Raw genomic sequence first — 14771 nt, forward strand, 5'->3', positions numbered from 1 at the left:
CCCACCCAAGCAGGATTTGAAGCATTTTTGGACTGTTCCGATTACCAGCCATAGATTCCTTTACGTGTCCTACTAAATCAGCACTTAGCTTTAGGTTGGGGGTTTTTTTTTGTTTTTTTAATTTCTTCAAAAATTAAGAAAGAGGTTGAAGTGAATGCAGACTGCAGTGCACTCAGGGCTCGTGGGGATCTTTTGTCCTTGTACAAAGTCACTCTATGATGTTACAGCCAGGAGGGACCAGGAAAAAAAATAATGCATCTTTTAATGAAAAGCACACAACAGTCCAGTGTATGAAGAAGGCTTCTGTCCCCAAGAACAGCAATAATACGCAGCATTTCCACAATACAAACACCTCCCAATCATTCACTAAGTGTGTGCTGATTTGTTTCCCTGCCCAAACCATCACAGCAATCAGGCCAGATCCTGCAAACTCTGACATGTGCAAGAACACCGGTGCACGTGATCAATGCCCCACAACGCAAGACTTTCCACGTGCTTAAATTAAAACGGGGGCCTGAGTGTTCACCAGTTCAGGCTATCAACATCCATGAAGCTTAATAAAAAGAAACATTTTTTTGGCGAGTTACTACTGTACATTTTGTTTTCTTCTCCCTCCCTGGCACAGCAATTTCCCCTCTGGGGACAGGGAATGTGCCAGACAAATGCTGCCTCTGGCAAAGAAACCAGCGACAAACAAGATGCACTTAGTGCACGTTCCAGTTGAGTAGGTGCTCTGGAGACAGGGAAATCTAGAGTTTAAATCCACCTGGCATTAGAGTGGAGAGAGCAAAGAGCAGCTCTGCTCATGCCTTCCAGGAGACCCGACCTGCTTTAAGCTGAGCGGTCCAGAGCTGACAGTATTTTGTGCTCCACATCCGATCATTTCTCAGCACCGTGCGTTTTATTAAACTTGATGTTGATTGCACCAGTCATAATTTACGATGATTAGAAATCCAGAGTGTTGCGTTAGCCCCCTACCGATGTGTGCAAACAGACCTCTGGAGCACTCCGGGAGCAAACATCGAGCATGCAGCAGAGGTGAGCCATGCTCCCAAAACATGCCAGCGGGGCAGGGGCTCCCACAGCCTTTGGGGGGAATGACCCCTCTCTGTCTGGACAGACACGCTCCATCACACTCAGCTCAAACACATCACACGCCTCACATGAGCCCATTCCTGCTGATGGGTGGGGAAGCGCCAGCACCTCCAGCTGGGAATTCTGCGTCTCACACTCTAAAATCCACTTGCCACACGTTCATCCCAAAGCAGCGCGAAATCCCAGTGCCTCTCTGGGGACCAGGGCATCCAAGAAACCCACAGATGGGAAGGAGGGGTCAGGGAGAAACTGTTTTTAAGACATTGCAGCCCTAAACAAATTAAACCATTTCAGAGCCTTTTTAAATGCTAATACGGCAATTTGCCAAGCGATTTATGTTCGGTTTTGACATTTGCAAAGTGAATTAGATGCAAAACCCCACTAGTTGTAGTTCTAACACTTACTAATAAGAGATTTACTCAAAAATAATGGAAATGGGGATCTCAGTATTTTCACATATCCAAAGTGCAATTACAGTAAAAACGTTCAAATATGTGTTAAAGCACTGACTTCCTGCGGAAAAAGAGAGACAGACTTCTTTAGGTTTTGTATTTCCATTTATCCTGTCAGGATGAAACGTCACAGATATATTTTAGTTATGGCTTTAGGTTAAAATGAATAAAACCACAACAAAGCAAAAACGGGAGGATACGCTTTATAACCAGAGCCTGCAAATATCTGAAATTTTTCAGTTTTGAGGAGAAAGGACTTGCTCTACCCAGAAGCACTGAATCTTTACAAAAGACCAATTTGCCTCACAATTCAAAGAATTTATTTAAAGACACTGAGAAAAATAATTACTACTTCAAATCTTAATTTGCCTAAAAGCAAACACCAAAAGTCTAATTATAGCTTCCTATAAATGAGAGAACAGACCCATTACACGTGCTTAAACAAGCGACTGCTCTCTGACCAAGCAGCACCAGGCACCCCCAAACTCCTGCACTTCGAGGAGACAGACATGCACACTAACAAAAAAAGGCAGCTTTTGCCCCAGGAAAATAAAAACTATTATCAAGAATTCAACATCTAGAAATGCAGCAAAACTCCTCCATTATGGCTAGAGAGCCGGCCCTGTCTCCCACAGATTTTCTGGCACACTCCAAAGACCTTTCGCACAGCACCAGCTCCTAAAATCCAGTGCACTCGATGCAATGAGGACATTCAACTTCAGCAACTCCCTGTTCTTAGCACCATATGTTTGGTCACATTTTAACTGCATCTCCAAGGGGGGGGGGGGGGGGGTTCAGCTTTTATTTGGTGTTGTTTCTTTTGGGAGAAAAAGAAGAAAAAGAGGACTCTTCCCCCATCTCTGACTTTGCTATCTTACTTGTTTGACACAGGACATGCACAGTGGGTTTCAACTCCCACAAAGAGCCAGGCTGTTTCATGCTATGGCCTTAGGCCTCTATTAAAAACAATTTAATTCACACAAGCCCTTGGAGGACTGACAAAGCCCAACTGCTGCTGCTTGCGGAGCACTGGTGTGCTCCATTTTGTTCAGTGATTGCTTTGGGTTTTGCAGGAGACAACATCTCTCCCATTTTAAAACGTTCTGAATTTAACATGCTAGATGGACTGCTGCCTTGCAGAGCGCAAGAACGTGAGCGTGGATCCGCTGGGGCAGAGCAATAGTCCACCTGCCTGGCTGCTGTAACGAGTGGCACTGTACACGGAGTACAGGCAAGCCTGGCCATGCTCAGCGGTCCCTTCTGCTAGAATATCCCCAGCATCCAGAAATGCTGTTTGCAGAATGAGTGGGAACATCCCAGTCTGCTCCCTTTAGCACCTGTTTATAGACCTATTGTCCATGAATGCATTTAATCCCTTATTAAAGCTGCTCGTACTGACCCCTCCACAACCTCCAGTGACAAAAACTTCCAGGAGTTCACTACATAATGTGTGAAGCATTACTTTCCTTCACCCATTTTAAATGTATCCATCTTCTGCTATTTCCACCAACTGCACCCTGGCTGTAGGAGCTGGCAAACAACAGCTCTGTGTTCAGCTGAGGCACTGCCTTCCTGATAATGAACTTTGATCCCACCTTCCTCTCCTAACAGAGCAGCCCCAGGCTTTCCAGTCGCTCCTCGTAAGGCAGCTGCTCCCTCCCCTTCATGGCTTGGGTTGCCCTTCTCCAGATGTCCCCTAACTCGACCATGCCCTTGAGATGCAGAGACCAGAACTGCACACAGCGCTGTTGATGCGGGTGCACCAACACTTTATATAACAGCAAAATGATGTAAAAGAAATCTCTTGTTCTTAACACCCTTCCTTATGATACCCAACGACGCTGGCTTCTCCGGCTGCCCCCGTGCTACAAGCCGATGATTTCAGCTAACTGTCAGCTGCAACTCAGATCTTTCCTGAGCTGCAACTGCCAGGTCAGAGCATCGTGATGTTTCAGGGAAAGACAGCAGCAGAGGGGCCTGAACGGGAAAGCAGTTTGTGACTGACAGTGCTTTCAGATCAGCTTCAACCAATTTTGAAACGCAGTGAGGTACTGACACCCTCGCACACTTGTTTTGGAAGTGCACCAGTCTGCGCACATGCTGCCTTGGGAGAAAACAAGTGATAGTGTGCCTATTCAGAAAGGCAAATTTTACCCCTGAGAAGGGTCTTCTCCAAGAGCTGTGCATCCCCAGCCACATCACAGCCTTTCTGCAAGGGAAATAATATTTAACACAAACAGCAGAAGCTGCTCAGCACCTGTCTCCTTCCCCAGCCCCACACTTGAGACCTACGTGCAATTTTTCTTTTAGCAGCAAACTTCGTTCTATCCAGCTGCTGTTTTGTTCTCTTCTTTTGCAATCCACTCTCCTCCTTTGACTCCTGCTGTAATGGAAAAAAATACGGTGAGTACATACAATATGCAAGAAATACTACCAGCCCCCCCCCCCCCCCCCCACTACTCAGACACAAACACTGGTTCAAGAACAAGCCTCTATTTGTGTGAAATTTGAATTTCAAACATAATTCAATCACATTCTGTAACTATTAAAAGCTGTGTGATAAGCATAATGAGCAAAAAGAGTTACAGACTGACATAAACAGAGAAGTAGGAGAGACAATAGACTTCATGCCAGTCACCACCATGCACTGCACCTGCTGCCCATGCTTTTAGAGAGAATTTGTTTGGCCTTGCTAAAACATCAGTATTTGTAAGCACTCAAAACAGAAAAACAAAACCTTTTCATAACTGAACATTGCTCACCTGTAAGCCAGGACTGTTTCCTGTCGTGCAGCTTCTAGTACTCTGCCCAGACAATTTCAGGTGACCAAAACTAGAATCCTAGCCATTTGGGGGGACCCATGCAAATGCACCCCAAAGGCAGGAGAGCCAGATGTATTTATTCCTTGTGCTATTCTCTCACTGCATTGCCACAAGTGTTTCATTTTTGAAGCTTGAATACTTCAGAAATTTGTTGTCTTGAGGCCTCCCGGAATAACGCCCACAAGAACAACCTAAGTGCATGTTGCTTTAAGCACATGGACTGCAACAAGAATGGTCACAGGCTTAATTGGCACACATTTATGCAAGTTGCTGTCCTAACAGCTTAAGCAAGGGCATACACATTACCGAAGGCTGGCACTGGACCCCTTCCAATTTGTCTCTCTAAATCAGGTAGGATTAGAATCAAACCCAGTGTTTCAGGCAGAGACCCACGCCTGGCCAGGACAGGGCTTCACACGGCTCCATCTGCAGCTGCAGTTGTTTTTGCTGTCCATGAGACTCATGGCTAACTGGCTACATGCTTGTGCCTCATACCACCTCCTGTGCCAGGAGGGGGGCTTCGAGGTGGAGCATGTGGCTTGGGCTAGTTTAATGCAAATGGATACACAGCTTATTTTCAAGTGTAATCAATTTCTGCTGTCCATTGCCTGTTTCTGAACCTGTGAAGTTCTTTGGACTGCACCTCTATGCCAAGTTTTAAGACATCTCCAGCTTTAGTGTTATCTGCAGATTTTATTAATGTATATACACCACTTGCTCCCTCTTACAGATCATTAATGAGGATGTTAAAACACACACAGACCTCATATTGATCCTCTTGGCCTCAGCTTTACATCTCCCCCAAATGAGACTCTCTTCTGTTCATCACCAGCTTTTGCTGACAGTCTTTTAGCAGGATTTCAATCCAGGAATGTTACTATCTAGACCAAATTGAATTATTTATCCAACTAAGATTTTGCAAGACATACTATTAAGTGGTTTCCTGAAACCCTAATACATTACAGCTTTTACGTGCCCTAATACCTACACCATTCCTCACTTCCACTGATTTGAGAATCAGCTCACAAGAAGGCAGCAATCATGCTCAGCAAGTCCACACACACACTCATGCTCACACCTAAGTTTTTTTTCCTTTGACCCATTCCTTCTCTTCCCTGCCCAGCCTGGTTTTGGTACGCCATTTCTAAGATCCGCTGCTGTGTCTCCAAAAGGCTGCTTCACAGCCAGATTCTCTCCTCTTGCTGGAAGATGGGATGCCTAGCTCATGCTCAGCAGGTGAAACCCTCTTTCTTCCAGGGTCCTGGTACATCACCCTTCTCCACAGTTGTCCATAAACCACTGGTTCTCCTACTATGAATTGCCCTGCCTGGGTCTGCAGCGGCAGCCCCACGCTGACCTTGCGGGCAGCTCACACCTAAGGGAGTAGGGAATGGTCTGTGGGATCGCACCAGGATCACACTAGGATTATATGCTGGAGGAGGTTAAGCACAAGCTCTCCCTCTCTCCCCCAAAGCCCCATCTAACGTTGCTAAACCTACTCCAGCTTAAGACAGGGGCAATTTAATCCTAGCAGGCTCTGTAAATCCCCAGCTCTTCTCTCTAGACATCAATCTTCCCCTCATCACTCTTGCACTTGCCGGAAGGTCAACCCTGACACTCTCATCTGCAGCTCTCTTCCAGGGCATGGATCTGATTTATGAGCACACCAAACTTTCCATGGCTGCCAGTGTCTGCTCTGTGCACAGACACACACGTTTACAACATGCACCACAGGACAAGACGGGGCTCAAACACTTCCAGGGCTTTGGAGGGGAACAGCATGCCTGGTGCTGGGCGGGCTGCCCAGTTTCACCACACAACCGAGTACATGCCTTGGTTCCCCGTGCTGGGTCCTGAAGAATCTCGACATTTACAACAGTGGCAGGAGCAAAATTATTGCAGGACACGTGTTGTACGAACCTCATACATTCGAGAAAGATGTTTAAATTGCTTAGCAGCATTCTACCAAACAGCCACAGTACACTGAACCACTGAAGCAAATCCAATTAATCCTGATGGGCCAAAATATACACACACATCTCAATTCCAAGAATTCTTAAATCTTCTTTATTTTTAAACCCAGAAAATAAAACATACCTTTTAATTAGGATTTATGGCTGTTTGTACCTCTGCTGGGAGAAAGCCCCGCAGGCCCCAGAGTGCTCTGCATAAATGCAGGCATGGATGGTAGAGACAGAAGGGGCCAAGAAAATTCAGAGAAGACAACAGGGCTTGCTCTCTCTGACCCAACCTTTTAATGCTCATCTGTCTACAAGGATAATAGGAACTCAGGGGGCCACTCAACCAACTGCCTTTCTAATAAGATCACTAGTCCAAAAATAATCTTAATCAATTAAAATATTCCCAAACTGCAGCCAATACTCTTAGTTACAAGGTCATCTCCAACACACAACTTCCAGAGGAAACTAATTATTATAGCGGAGGCGAGGTGGGAACTGCGCACCTCTACTCAGTGCCAGCCTGGATAGCATCTCTCCTCCTTTGCCGTCAATTTAAAGCATAATGGCCAGAAGGAATCCAAATTCTCTTCCTGTGTGTCAGGCTCTGCCATTTAATTTATGATGCTCTCTTATGAGCAATTTCACTGTCAGCATTGTACACAGATCAAGAAAAAGACGGGTTTCCAAAGTTCCCTACACATTTAGTGGAAGGCAGCCACTATTCTTCTTCCTTGTTTTTTTAACCTGCTTGGTTTCACCAGACAGCAGGAAATCAAGTTCCCATTTTAAAAATGCTTTTACACATACTTAAGAGAACCTGACTCTGCCAGCAGAAACAGATACAGCTCTACTCACTTCTAAAAGCCCGTAAATGGAAGCCAGTAGCCAGCCTCCCACATCCTGCTCCCTCGAATCCACATCATAAACCACAGAAATCAGCTTCTACTGACTCAGGGAGGGAAAGGCTACAGAAGAATGTCTCCATAGCTAACAGTGCAGACTGCAAAGTCAAAAGGTCTGGGTAATTTTACTGCTCAACAGCAGTTGGGACAATCTAACAATAGGGCACAGCCAAACACCACACGTCCTGCATGGGAAATACGCAGATGAAAACCAGACTAATTTATTTTTAAAAGCCAATTAGATGTTGGACGTGCCACGTTTGACTCTAGCCAAGGCTGCTGCTGAAATTAGTATCACCCCCTACTTTATTAGTGTCTGACTTCAGTTCAGAATCTGTTTCAGCTCTGCTCTGTCTTTCAGCTCATTAGAACAAACCTGCTGGAAGTGGAGACTTGAACAACGAGACACGATGAGGCTTGTGCCAGACGTGTAGTTCCTGACACACGGGAGGGACGCCTCTGTAGAAAAAAGGGCTTTTACCAGGCTGTAAGGAGCCTGGATTCAGACCAATCTGATTTCTGAGGAGTGAGCGCAGCAGAGCCGTGGAGCCTCCTCAAGAGCACACTCACACTGTGTTCGCCTGTGGGAATTGGAGGCACTGGGTCCCTCGGTACCACAGCAGAGCCCGTGGGGACAGCAGGGTGCTGCAGCGATACTCCCACATGGCTCTGCTTCGCTCAGATGGTCACTGGTGTGAGGTGGGCACTGCCATCCTAGCTGTGACACTTCCAGCACCATCTTCTCCATAGCAAGATGTCCCTCAGGCCATCCCTGGTCCCAAAACAAAGTGCCCACTGCCACAGTTGATGGAGAACAGGACAGGGTGGTGGCCGGGTATTCCAGCTGATGCCCAAACACACTTCCCTCTTTCTACAAAAGACAACACCTGATCTGGAACATCAATGCATGCTGCTATTTACCCAGACTGCAAGTATCTCCAAACACAGGAATACTCAGGCAAAGGGATGTTCCACGCCAAAGGGAAGACAGGCCGTGGAAGCCATGCAGAAATAGATGGCACCATCACTCTGGAGTCTTGTCATGTTCCCCAAGGGCTGGCAAAGCTAACAAATCTGGCAGAAAGAGTCTATGAGGTTTCATGCAGAGTCTGTGAGTGGAGGCAGGTACTCTCAAAGCTCCCAAAAGATCTACCCAGGAAAAATGGACCCTTCTGAAAGGTCCCACAGCAGATCAGCAGCATTTTGGGATCAACTGCACTGAAGGCTGCAGATCAGTCAAACGTTAGCAGAGCTGCTGGGCCTCTGGCTATGCTCAATGCTTATGCTTCCCCAGGCCTCCTGCTGGGTGATGATCATCTTCCAGACGTGGCTTCAGAAAATCCTGGGGGTCAAAGAGTCTTTACCAGCCCAACTCAAGCAGGAGGCTCATGAGACAGACCAGGAATTGCTGTGCTTGGAGAAAGCATTGTTGAGCACTATTTGAAATATTGTGTATTTGTGAATGACCACCCATCTTCTGGCATAGGCAACCAATTCCCCACAGGATTTAAAGAGTCAGGGGAGACAGGAACCACTTTGCTCATTCGTCACGTCTGCATCTTCAGAGACACAGTCTGCACAAAGAAGGTCATCTCCTCTTGTTTCCACAAAGCCAAAGAGACCGTTCTTATTTTGTCTGACCCCTCCCAAAAAAAGAGAAGTGCTCCCCAAATCCAGGATTATATATAGCAGAGATCAGAAAGCCCCATGTCCAGAAAACTTCCTTCTGATGCAGCTCTGCAGATGCCACAGCATAGACATGAGCAAAGAAAGAAAACTTGGCAAAATAACATGGATGAGCTTGATAATCCAGCATGACTGAAAAATTCCTGGGAGAGGCAGTCTGCCAAAGATCATCAAAAGTGAGAAGCTGGAGGCTTTCCAGGTGCAGCTGCTACAAGATCTGCTGGTCTGGAAGCAGAACTAGGGACTTGTTCCATAGATACCTGCCAAGAGACTGCCAAGGAAGAAAGCCATCGAATCAATGATGCCCAAATTGTCCTTGTAGCTTTTGATTCATAAGGAACCATGTCCTAACAGATGCAAGATTAATTGAGAATGTATTGTTCTCTAAAATTGCTATTGATCTGAGCTTCCCACACCTCTTCTTGAACACATAACAAGGTCTTACTAGAGCAAGAACAACAGTTACAAGGTTGGAAATTGAAATTCAACTTGATGTACACTGAAGAGCTGAGACAGTTACAGAAGCCAGACAGTTATTTTTTTGAGATACCAAGTAAATCACATTTTGGGGTTTGATTTTGCAGAAAACAACACGACAAGAGAGTGTGGCACTGGATCTGGAAGCTGATGACTCACAGAAAGAAAGAGACTGAACTGAATAAATCCACTCATTCAACTGACTGAACTGTTGTCACTTAAACAGAACCTAATTGGCTCTTTAACGGCCTCTCTGAGCATATCCTTTTCTGTAATATGACCGATTATGCCATCAGAATTTATTGTTTATAGACAAACTTACAGAACAGTCAGGGAGCCTAACCTTTTTATAGATGTGTTTTAAGAGACGTTTGTTTCCTCTTTTTCAGATACGTGCACATTGAGATGAATAATTGCAGACAATAACAGGTCCTGATCTTTTATGTACTGCAGCAGCTCTTATATCTGCTGATTTCTTTTTTCCTTATAGGTTTCACAATAAAGGCCAGTGATGCAGCAGACATCTGAAGTTAACTTAGCATATTGCAGAGCTAAGGGTTTAACCCCACTGAACTATTACTGCCATATGTTCCATTTCTTTCAGGGAATTTCCCAATGGGAAAGAACTCAGACAATGTGAAGAAAAAACATCCAATATCATTTGCCCTACAGCTTTTTACTGTTTATTTCTAGTGCTTTTCCCCTCCTCACATGATAATCGCCTTATTGTAGAGAAGCATGCTGCAGATGTGGGAGCGAAAGGAACTTGATTTAAGATCTACAGCTTGAGAGCGAACTGAAAGGCTTTTGAAAATGGTGGAATTACAAAAAACAGCTTAGGATCCCAAATCACCAGCAAGACAGAGCAAAGCCTGAACAGTCATACATAACAAATTGATTCTATTAATTCCCTCTTGTGTACCTCACTCAGTTGAGGACAGATTCTCAGGGCTCTGGGTTTCCCCCAGGCAGGAGTTCCTGCACTCATCCCAATGCCAGTATAACAGAGGCAGACATTTTAATCTTTTAGGGTAAGGCTGATGTTTGTAAGACAACACTAGGGATCAGGGATCTGAGCCTTTATGTCTTAGCCAGGCACACCCACACCACAATTCACCTTTACACCCTATGGAAGTGGGTTAAAAACTCAGGCTTCCGTAATTCAGAATCAGTTTACCAGACACCAGCTGTGTCTGAGCTACTCACAAGCCTGTGTTCTGAATCATTTTCTTATCTATTTGCACATAATACAGAATCATGTTTCTATGGTTTAGCTGGAAATCAATCAAATAAAAATTATGAAAAAAAGATTTGTAAAGGGATTGAGGAAAGGTTACTTTTAAATTACGTTTCAAATTCAGTTCTGAGAGGATTTGGTTATCAAATCCCAGACTCATAACTCACCCTCACGAAGCACACCATTCATTTCCTAGTCAAATAGGATTTGATTCATCTCACATGTAAGAAAAGGAATGGCACAATACCCTGTGCGCAAAGCCTCACCCCAGCACACACAGCATGGGATGCTCAGGCACTCTCCTGCAACAGCAGGGCCCAGCACAGTCTCTGGACACCAGAAGCCGATCACTGACCTCTCCATCGCTGTCAGATATAACAATAAACGCATCCACAAAACTGCGCTTCTTCTTGGCATTGGCTGGGTTCCTCTTCTCTTCCTCCTCTTCCTCCCCATCCTGACCTCGAGAGTCCAGGCCCTCTGTGGGCTTCTTCTTCCTCGGCATCCTTCACTCTGAAACAGAGGGAAAGATTAAAAGCCATTTGTTTCCTTCTGATTTAGATTTCCCCTAACAGCCATCCTTTTTTTGCTATTTTTAGGCAAAATACCCCAGGCATTAGAACCTTATTACAAAGCGTGGTGGATTTAGCATTACTAGGAGCCACACATACTAGTCTCCACTCATCTACTTAAGAATACTTTATTATAGCCGATTGCTAAAAAGGAGTTTCAGGGGAACAGCAACACAGACCAAAGCCACTCTGAATGCCCTTGCTCTAAAGCAATGAGGCTTTCCTCTTAAAGCTCATCAGCAAACTCATCCAAAGCATCACTTTACACCAGGTCAACCCTCTCGCTCTCCAACACAACCCCGAACTTCCCCTCCTCAGCCCCACACCTTCACCATCTTGGTGCAGAACAAACCAGACTGTGACAGCAGATCAAGCTGAAACTTGCATGCCAGAACAAGAAGCCACCACAGCACAGCCATTTGTCAGCTTTTATTTTCAACAAAACAAGGGGGAAAAGCATGTTCCTCAAAGGATGCTCTTTTGCTCTCAGCACAGCAGCTCGGTGGAAGGCTGCACCAGCACTACAAAAAGGGAAAACGCAGGCAATGGCAGTAGGCAGGTTGGAAACAAGACAACAGGTTTATCTCGCAGCCTGGATTTCTCAATGAGCATCAGCCTCCGGAAGTCCTCTGTGCAGACATGCCTGAACCATTTGTATTAAAGGCGGCACTTGACAAGCTGGGAGGAACCTGCTGAGCGTTATTAGTGCAAACCTGAGTGCTCTATGAACAGCACAATTGAGGGCAGGTGCCCACACAATGTAAGCTAGTACTTCAGCATCTCCTTTCCTTGCCAGCCCATAGACTGTTGGAGAGAGATGCACAGCAAGCGTTAGCGGCTTTGATCAAAAAGGACTCAGACAAGAGGATCAGGAATGGTGAATGAGAGCAGCGGGACGGCACACAGAGTTAAACCACCCCTTCCTGTCTATGTTTGCTGTTTGGCAAATAACTCGGCAACAACATTCAGTGCTTCCTGAACTGTGATCTAAAAGAGCCTTACAAAGCAGGCTGAGCACGATCAGCTCTGTTTAAGTTAGAATTAAACATGTGCAGAGCGGTTAAGCAACAAGCCCCTCGTTACACACCAGAAAACGGCAGAGCTGGAAATTCAAGTCAAGTTGGCCGGTTCCCAGACCAGTGTCCTTCCACAGGATCATTCTGCCTTCCTTCAAGATCACTGAAATAGCTCAAATGTGCTGCTTAGATCTAAAATAAGAGTAAGAGAAGATGCAACAAAGACCCTGCATTACCCAATATAGAGCCAAACCCTTCTCTGTAACACCACAAAACTGCAAACAGCCGCTGTGTGTAGAAATACTAATGAGCAAGAAGTTCAAAATCCCCATCAGGGCTAAGCGCAGCAGTGCACGGCTCCATCTACAGTCCGAGGCAGCAAGGTGAGGCTGAGAGGAATACATGCACTCCCTCCCTACTATCTGAAGCCTTCTAAAGCTCCCTTAGCCTCTCTGCCTCCCTTACTCTGCAAATACATGCACACACATGCCTATAGACAAAAGATGATTATCCTGGTGAGTCATGATTTGCACTGAAGGTTTGCTGAGCCCTCTGAAGACAGCATATTGCACAAATGGCATGCACAGCTCCAGAAGCAACTGCAACGACCACTGCAGTCCACAAATGTTTGTCTGTTTAGGCAGGGGAAGTAAAAACAAGCACTGCTTTTGCAAAAGCAGTGGCTCTTGCAAAACAAAGCTGTTCTGCTCCAGCTAAGCTGAACTGGGGTCTTGTTGGAATATCCTCATTATACTTTCTCCATTTTTTATCTTTTGCTCCAAACTGTCTCTTTGCCCTCTGCCCGGAGAGATGAGCCAAGCCTCGCACCCAGCTGCTGAGAACTGCCTCCACAAAGGGCGTCCATCGTGGTGGGGAAAACACCCTTACTGGAAGAAAAACACTTACACAGACAGGCGTTCTGGCACGTTGATAGGGAGGAGCACTGGAGAGGCCCATGCCTCCAGTATGACTCCTATGCAGGGTCACTCTGGTTTTGGAGAGACAGCCTGTAAACCTTTTTACCACCAAAACAAAAGCAAACAGCAACAAGCAACTGCCACACTGTCTTTTTTTCTTTTTTTAAATCCATGCTGGTATCACCAGCTCTCCTCTGACTCTGCGATACATCTTCTGCTTGATGCACTGTGCTAAATAAGAGATCACTGAGAAATATCAGCTGGAGTTATGAGGAGTCACCTACCTTCAACATTTAAAGGAAAGAAAAAAAGAAAAAAAAAGAGTAAGAGATGTAACCACACAACTCCCACAACGCTTCTGAAAATGAAGGGACTTGTGGCAAAGAGAGTCTCTGTAAATGTAACTAAGGGAACAAGACAAGGAAGAGATCACTTGTAGCTGTGCTAGTCTGAGGCTATGAGTAGGAGAGCGGTAATAGCTTTTATTAGACAAGCTGATATAGCTGAGGGAAGAAAACACGCATCAGAGTGCACATACCCAACCCCCCCCCCAACCTTCAGGTAGGGAATTTAAGCACAGCAGCTGTATTTTGCTTTTAGCACTCTTGGAAAGGACAGTTGCTAGTACCCGAGGTGATGATACCTGCTTTCAGGCTCAGTGAAAAAGGCTGAAAACTGAATTATCTAAAACTATCCTTGCAGTTTGGCTCACAGACTCGTTTTCCAGTTATCCAAGGTTTTTTTCAACTCTGAATTTAAGACAATTTCTTTGTAAATGCTCTGACAGCAAAGGTGACCTCCTGACAAGGGACTCACACATGCCACGCTTCTCCAGTCACATTTTTAGGGATATCCTTGAAGATCCCCAACTTGTGATTATTTGTCATTTTCCCTCTCATCTATCATTTTGATGAATCAGAAAGCAATTACCGACAGAATAATTCTAAATCTTGACACTGCAGCTACAGACCTGCCAAGCTGTGACAGCTTGAAAAATGCTTGAAAATGCAGCCAAAAATGAATGACTCTCATCCCCGGATGAGTTTCTGAGCCGTTTGAGACACAGGCTGTCGCTTTGTAAACAACTCCCCCCACCTCAGGAAGAAGAGGCACGACGCTCCCCAGCACCACCGCGAAGCAGCTCAGCAGGCAGGTCAGCACCACACGCCTCCCTGGAAATATCATCCCCGGACCCTTGGCTCGACCCAGAACGCAGGGCCCAGCTGATGCTCTGCAGCCAGCTGGACACGAGGGCTCACAGTGCCCCTGGGGGAAAGGAACTGTTTACAGGATTTATCCGTTTATAGAGCTGGCTCTTGACGAGAAGGGACAGAGGGACTGCGGAGGCCACGCGTGCCCAAGTGCTGTGCATCTGCAAATGCCACTGAGCTCTGCGGGAGATGCTAACTGCTCAGCTTCCCTCTAGCCCAGCCCAAGCAAGTCCAGCATGCAGCACCTCTCCCTCCTCCAAGGGCAGGCCCTGTGTGGGGGGAAACCACCCCTCTTCCCAGCACCCACTCAAAGTCCTCCCATCCCCTTCCCAACCCGCTGCCTTTGGGCACGGAGGGCTCTGCAGGGAGACTGGGGGTCAGGACTACTCAACAAGTGTCACTCTGGGGAGAAAACATGGGGGG

The 14771-nt window shown here is 46.0% G+C and overlaps 1 protein-coding gene across 8 annotated transcripts in view; it reads right to left on the minus strand.

The window, feature by feature from the left end:
- The window catches only part of UIMC1 (ubiquitin interaction motif containing 1), a 39264-nt gene that overhangs the window by 23723 nt on the left and 770 nt on the right, over positions 1 to 14771 (minus strand). For 5 of the 8 annotated variants that reach the window (XR_012654316.1, XR_012654315.1, XM_075056875.1 and 2 more), the window contains exons 2-4: positions 12292 to 12412; positions 10988 to 11145; positions 3840 to 3930 (exon numbers count right to left, since the gene is read on the minus strand). Coding sequence is in view for 5 of the 8 variants with exons in the window: in XM_075056875.1 (XP_074912976.1) it covers positions 3840 to 3930; positions 10988 to 11137 (241 nt within the window). In the remaining 3 variants the exon portion in view is untranslated. Of the gene's footprint in view, positions 1 to 3839; positions 3931 to 4309; positions 7643 to 10987; positions 11146 to 12291; positions 12413 to 14771 lie in introns of those variants that run through there. The other 3 variants (XM_075056874.1, XM_075056873.1, XM_075056876.1) reach the window with 3 other exon arrangements.

This window comes from Buteo buteo, chromosome 24, assembly GCF_964188355.1.
Source record: "Buteo buteo chromosome 24, bButBut1.hap1.1, whole genome shotgun sequence".
Lineage (NCBI taxonomy): Eukaryota > Metazoa > Chordata > Aves > Accipitriformes > Accipitridae > Buteo > Buteo buteo.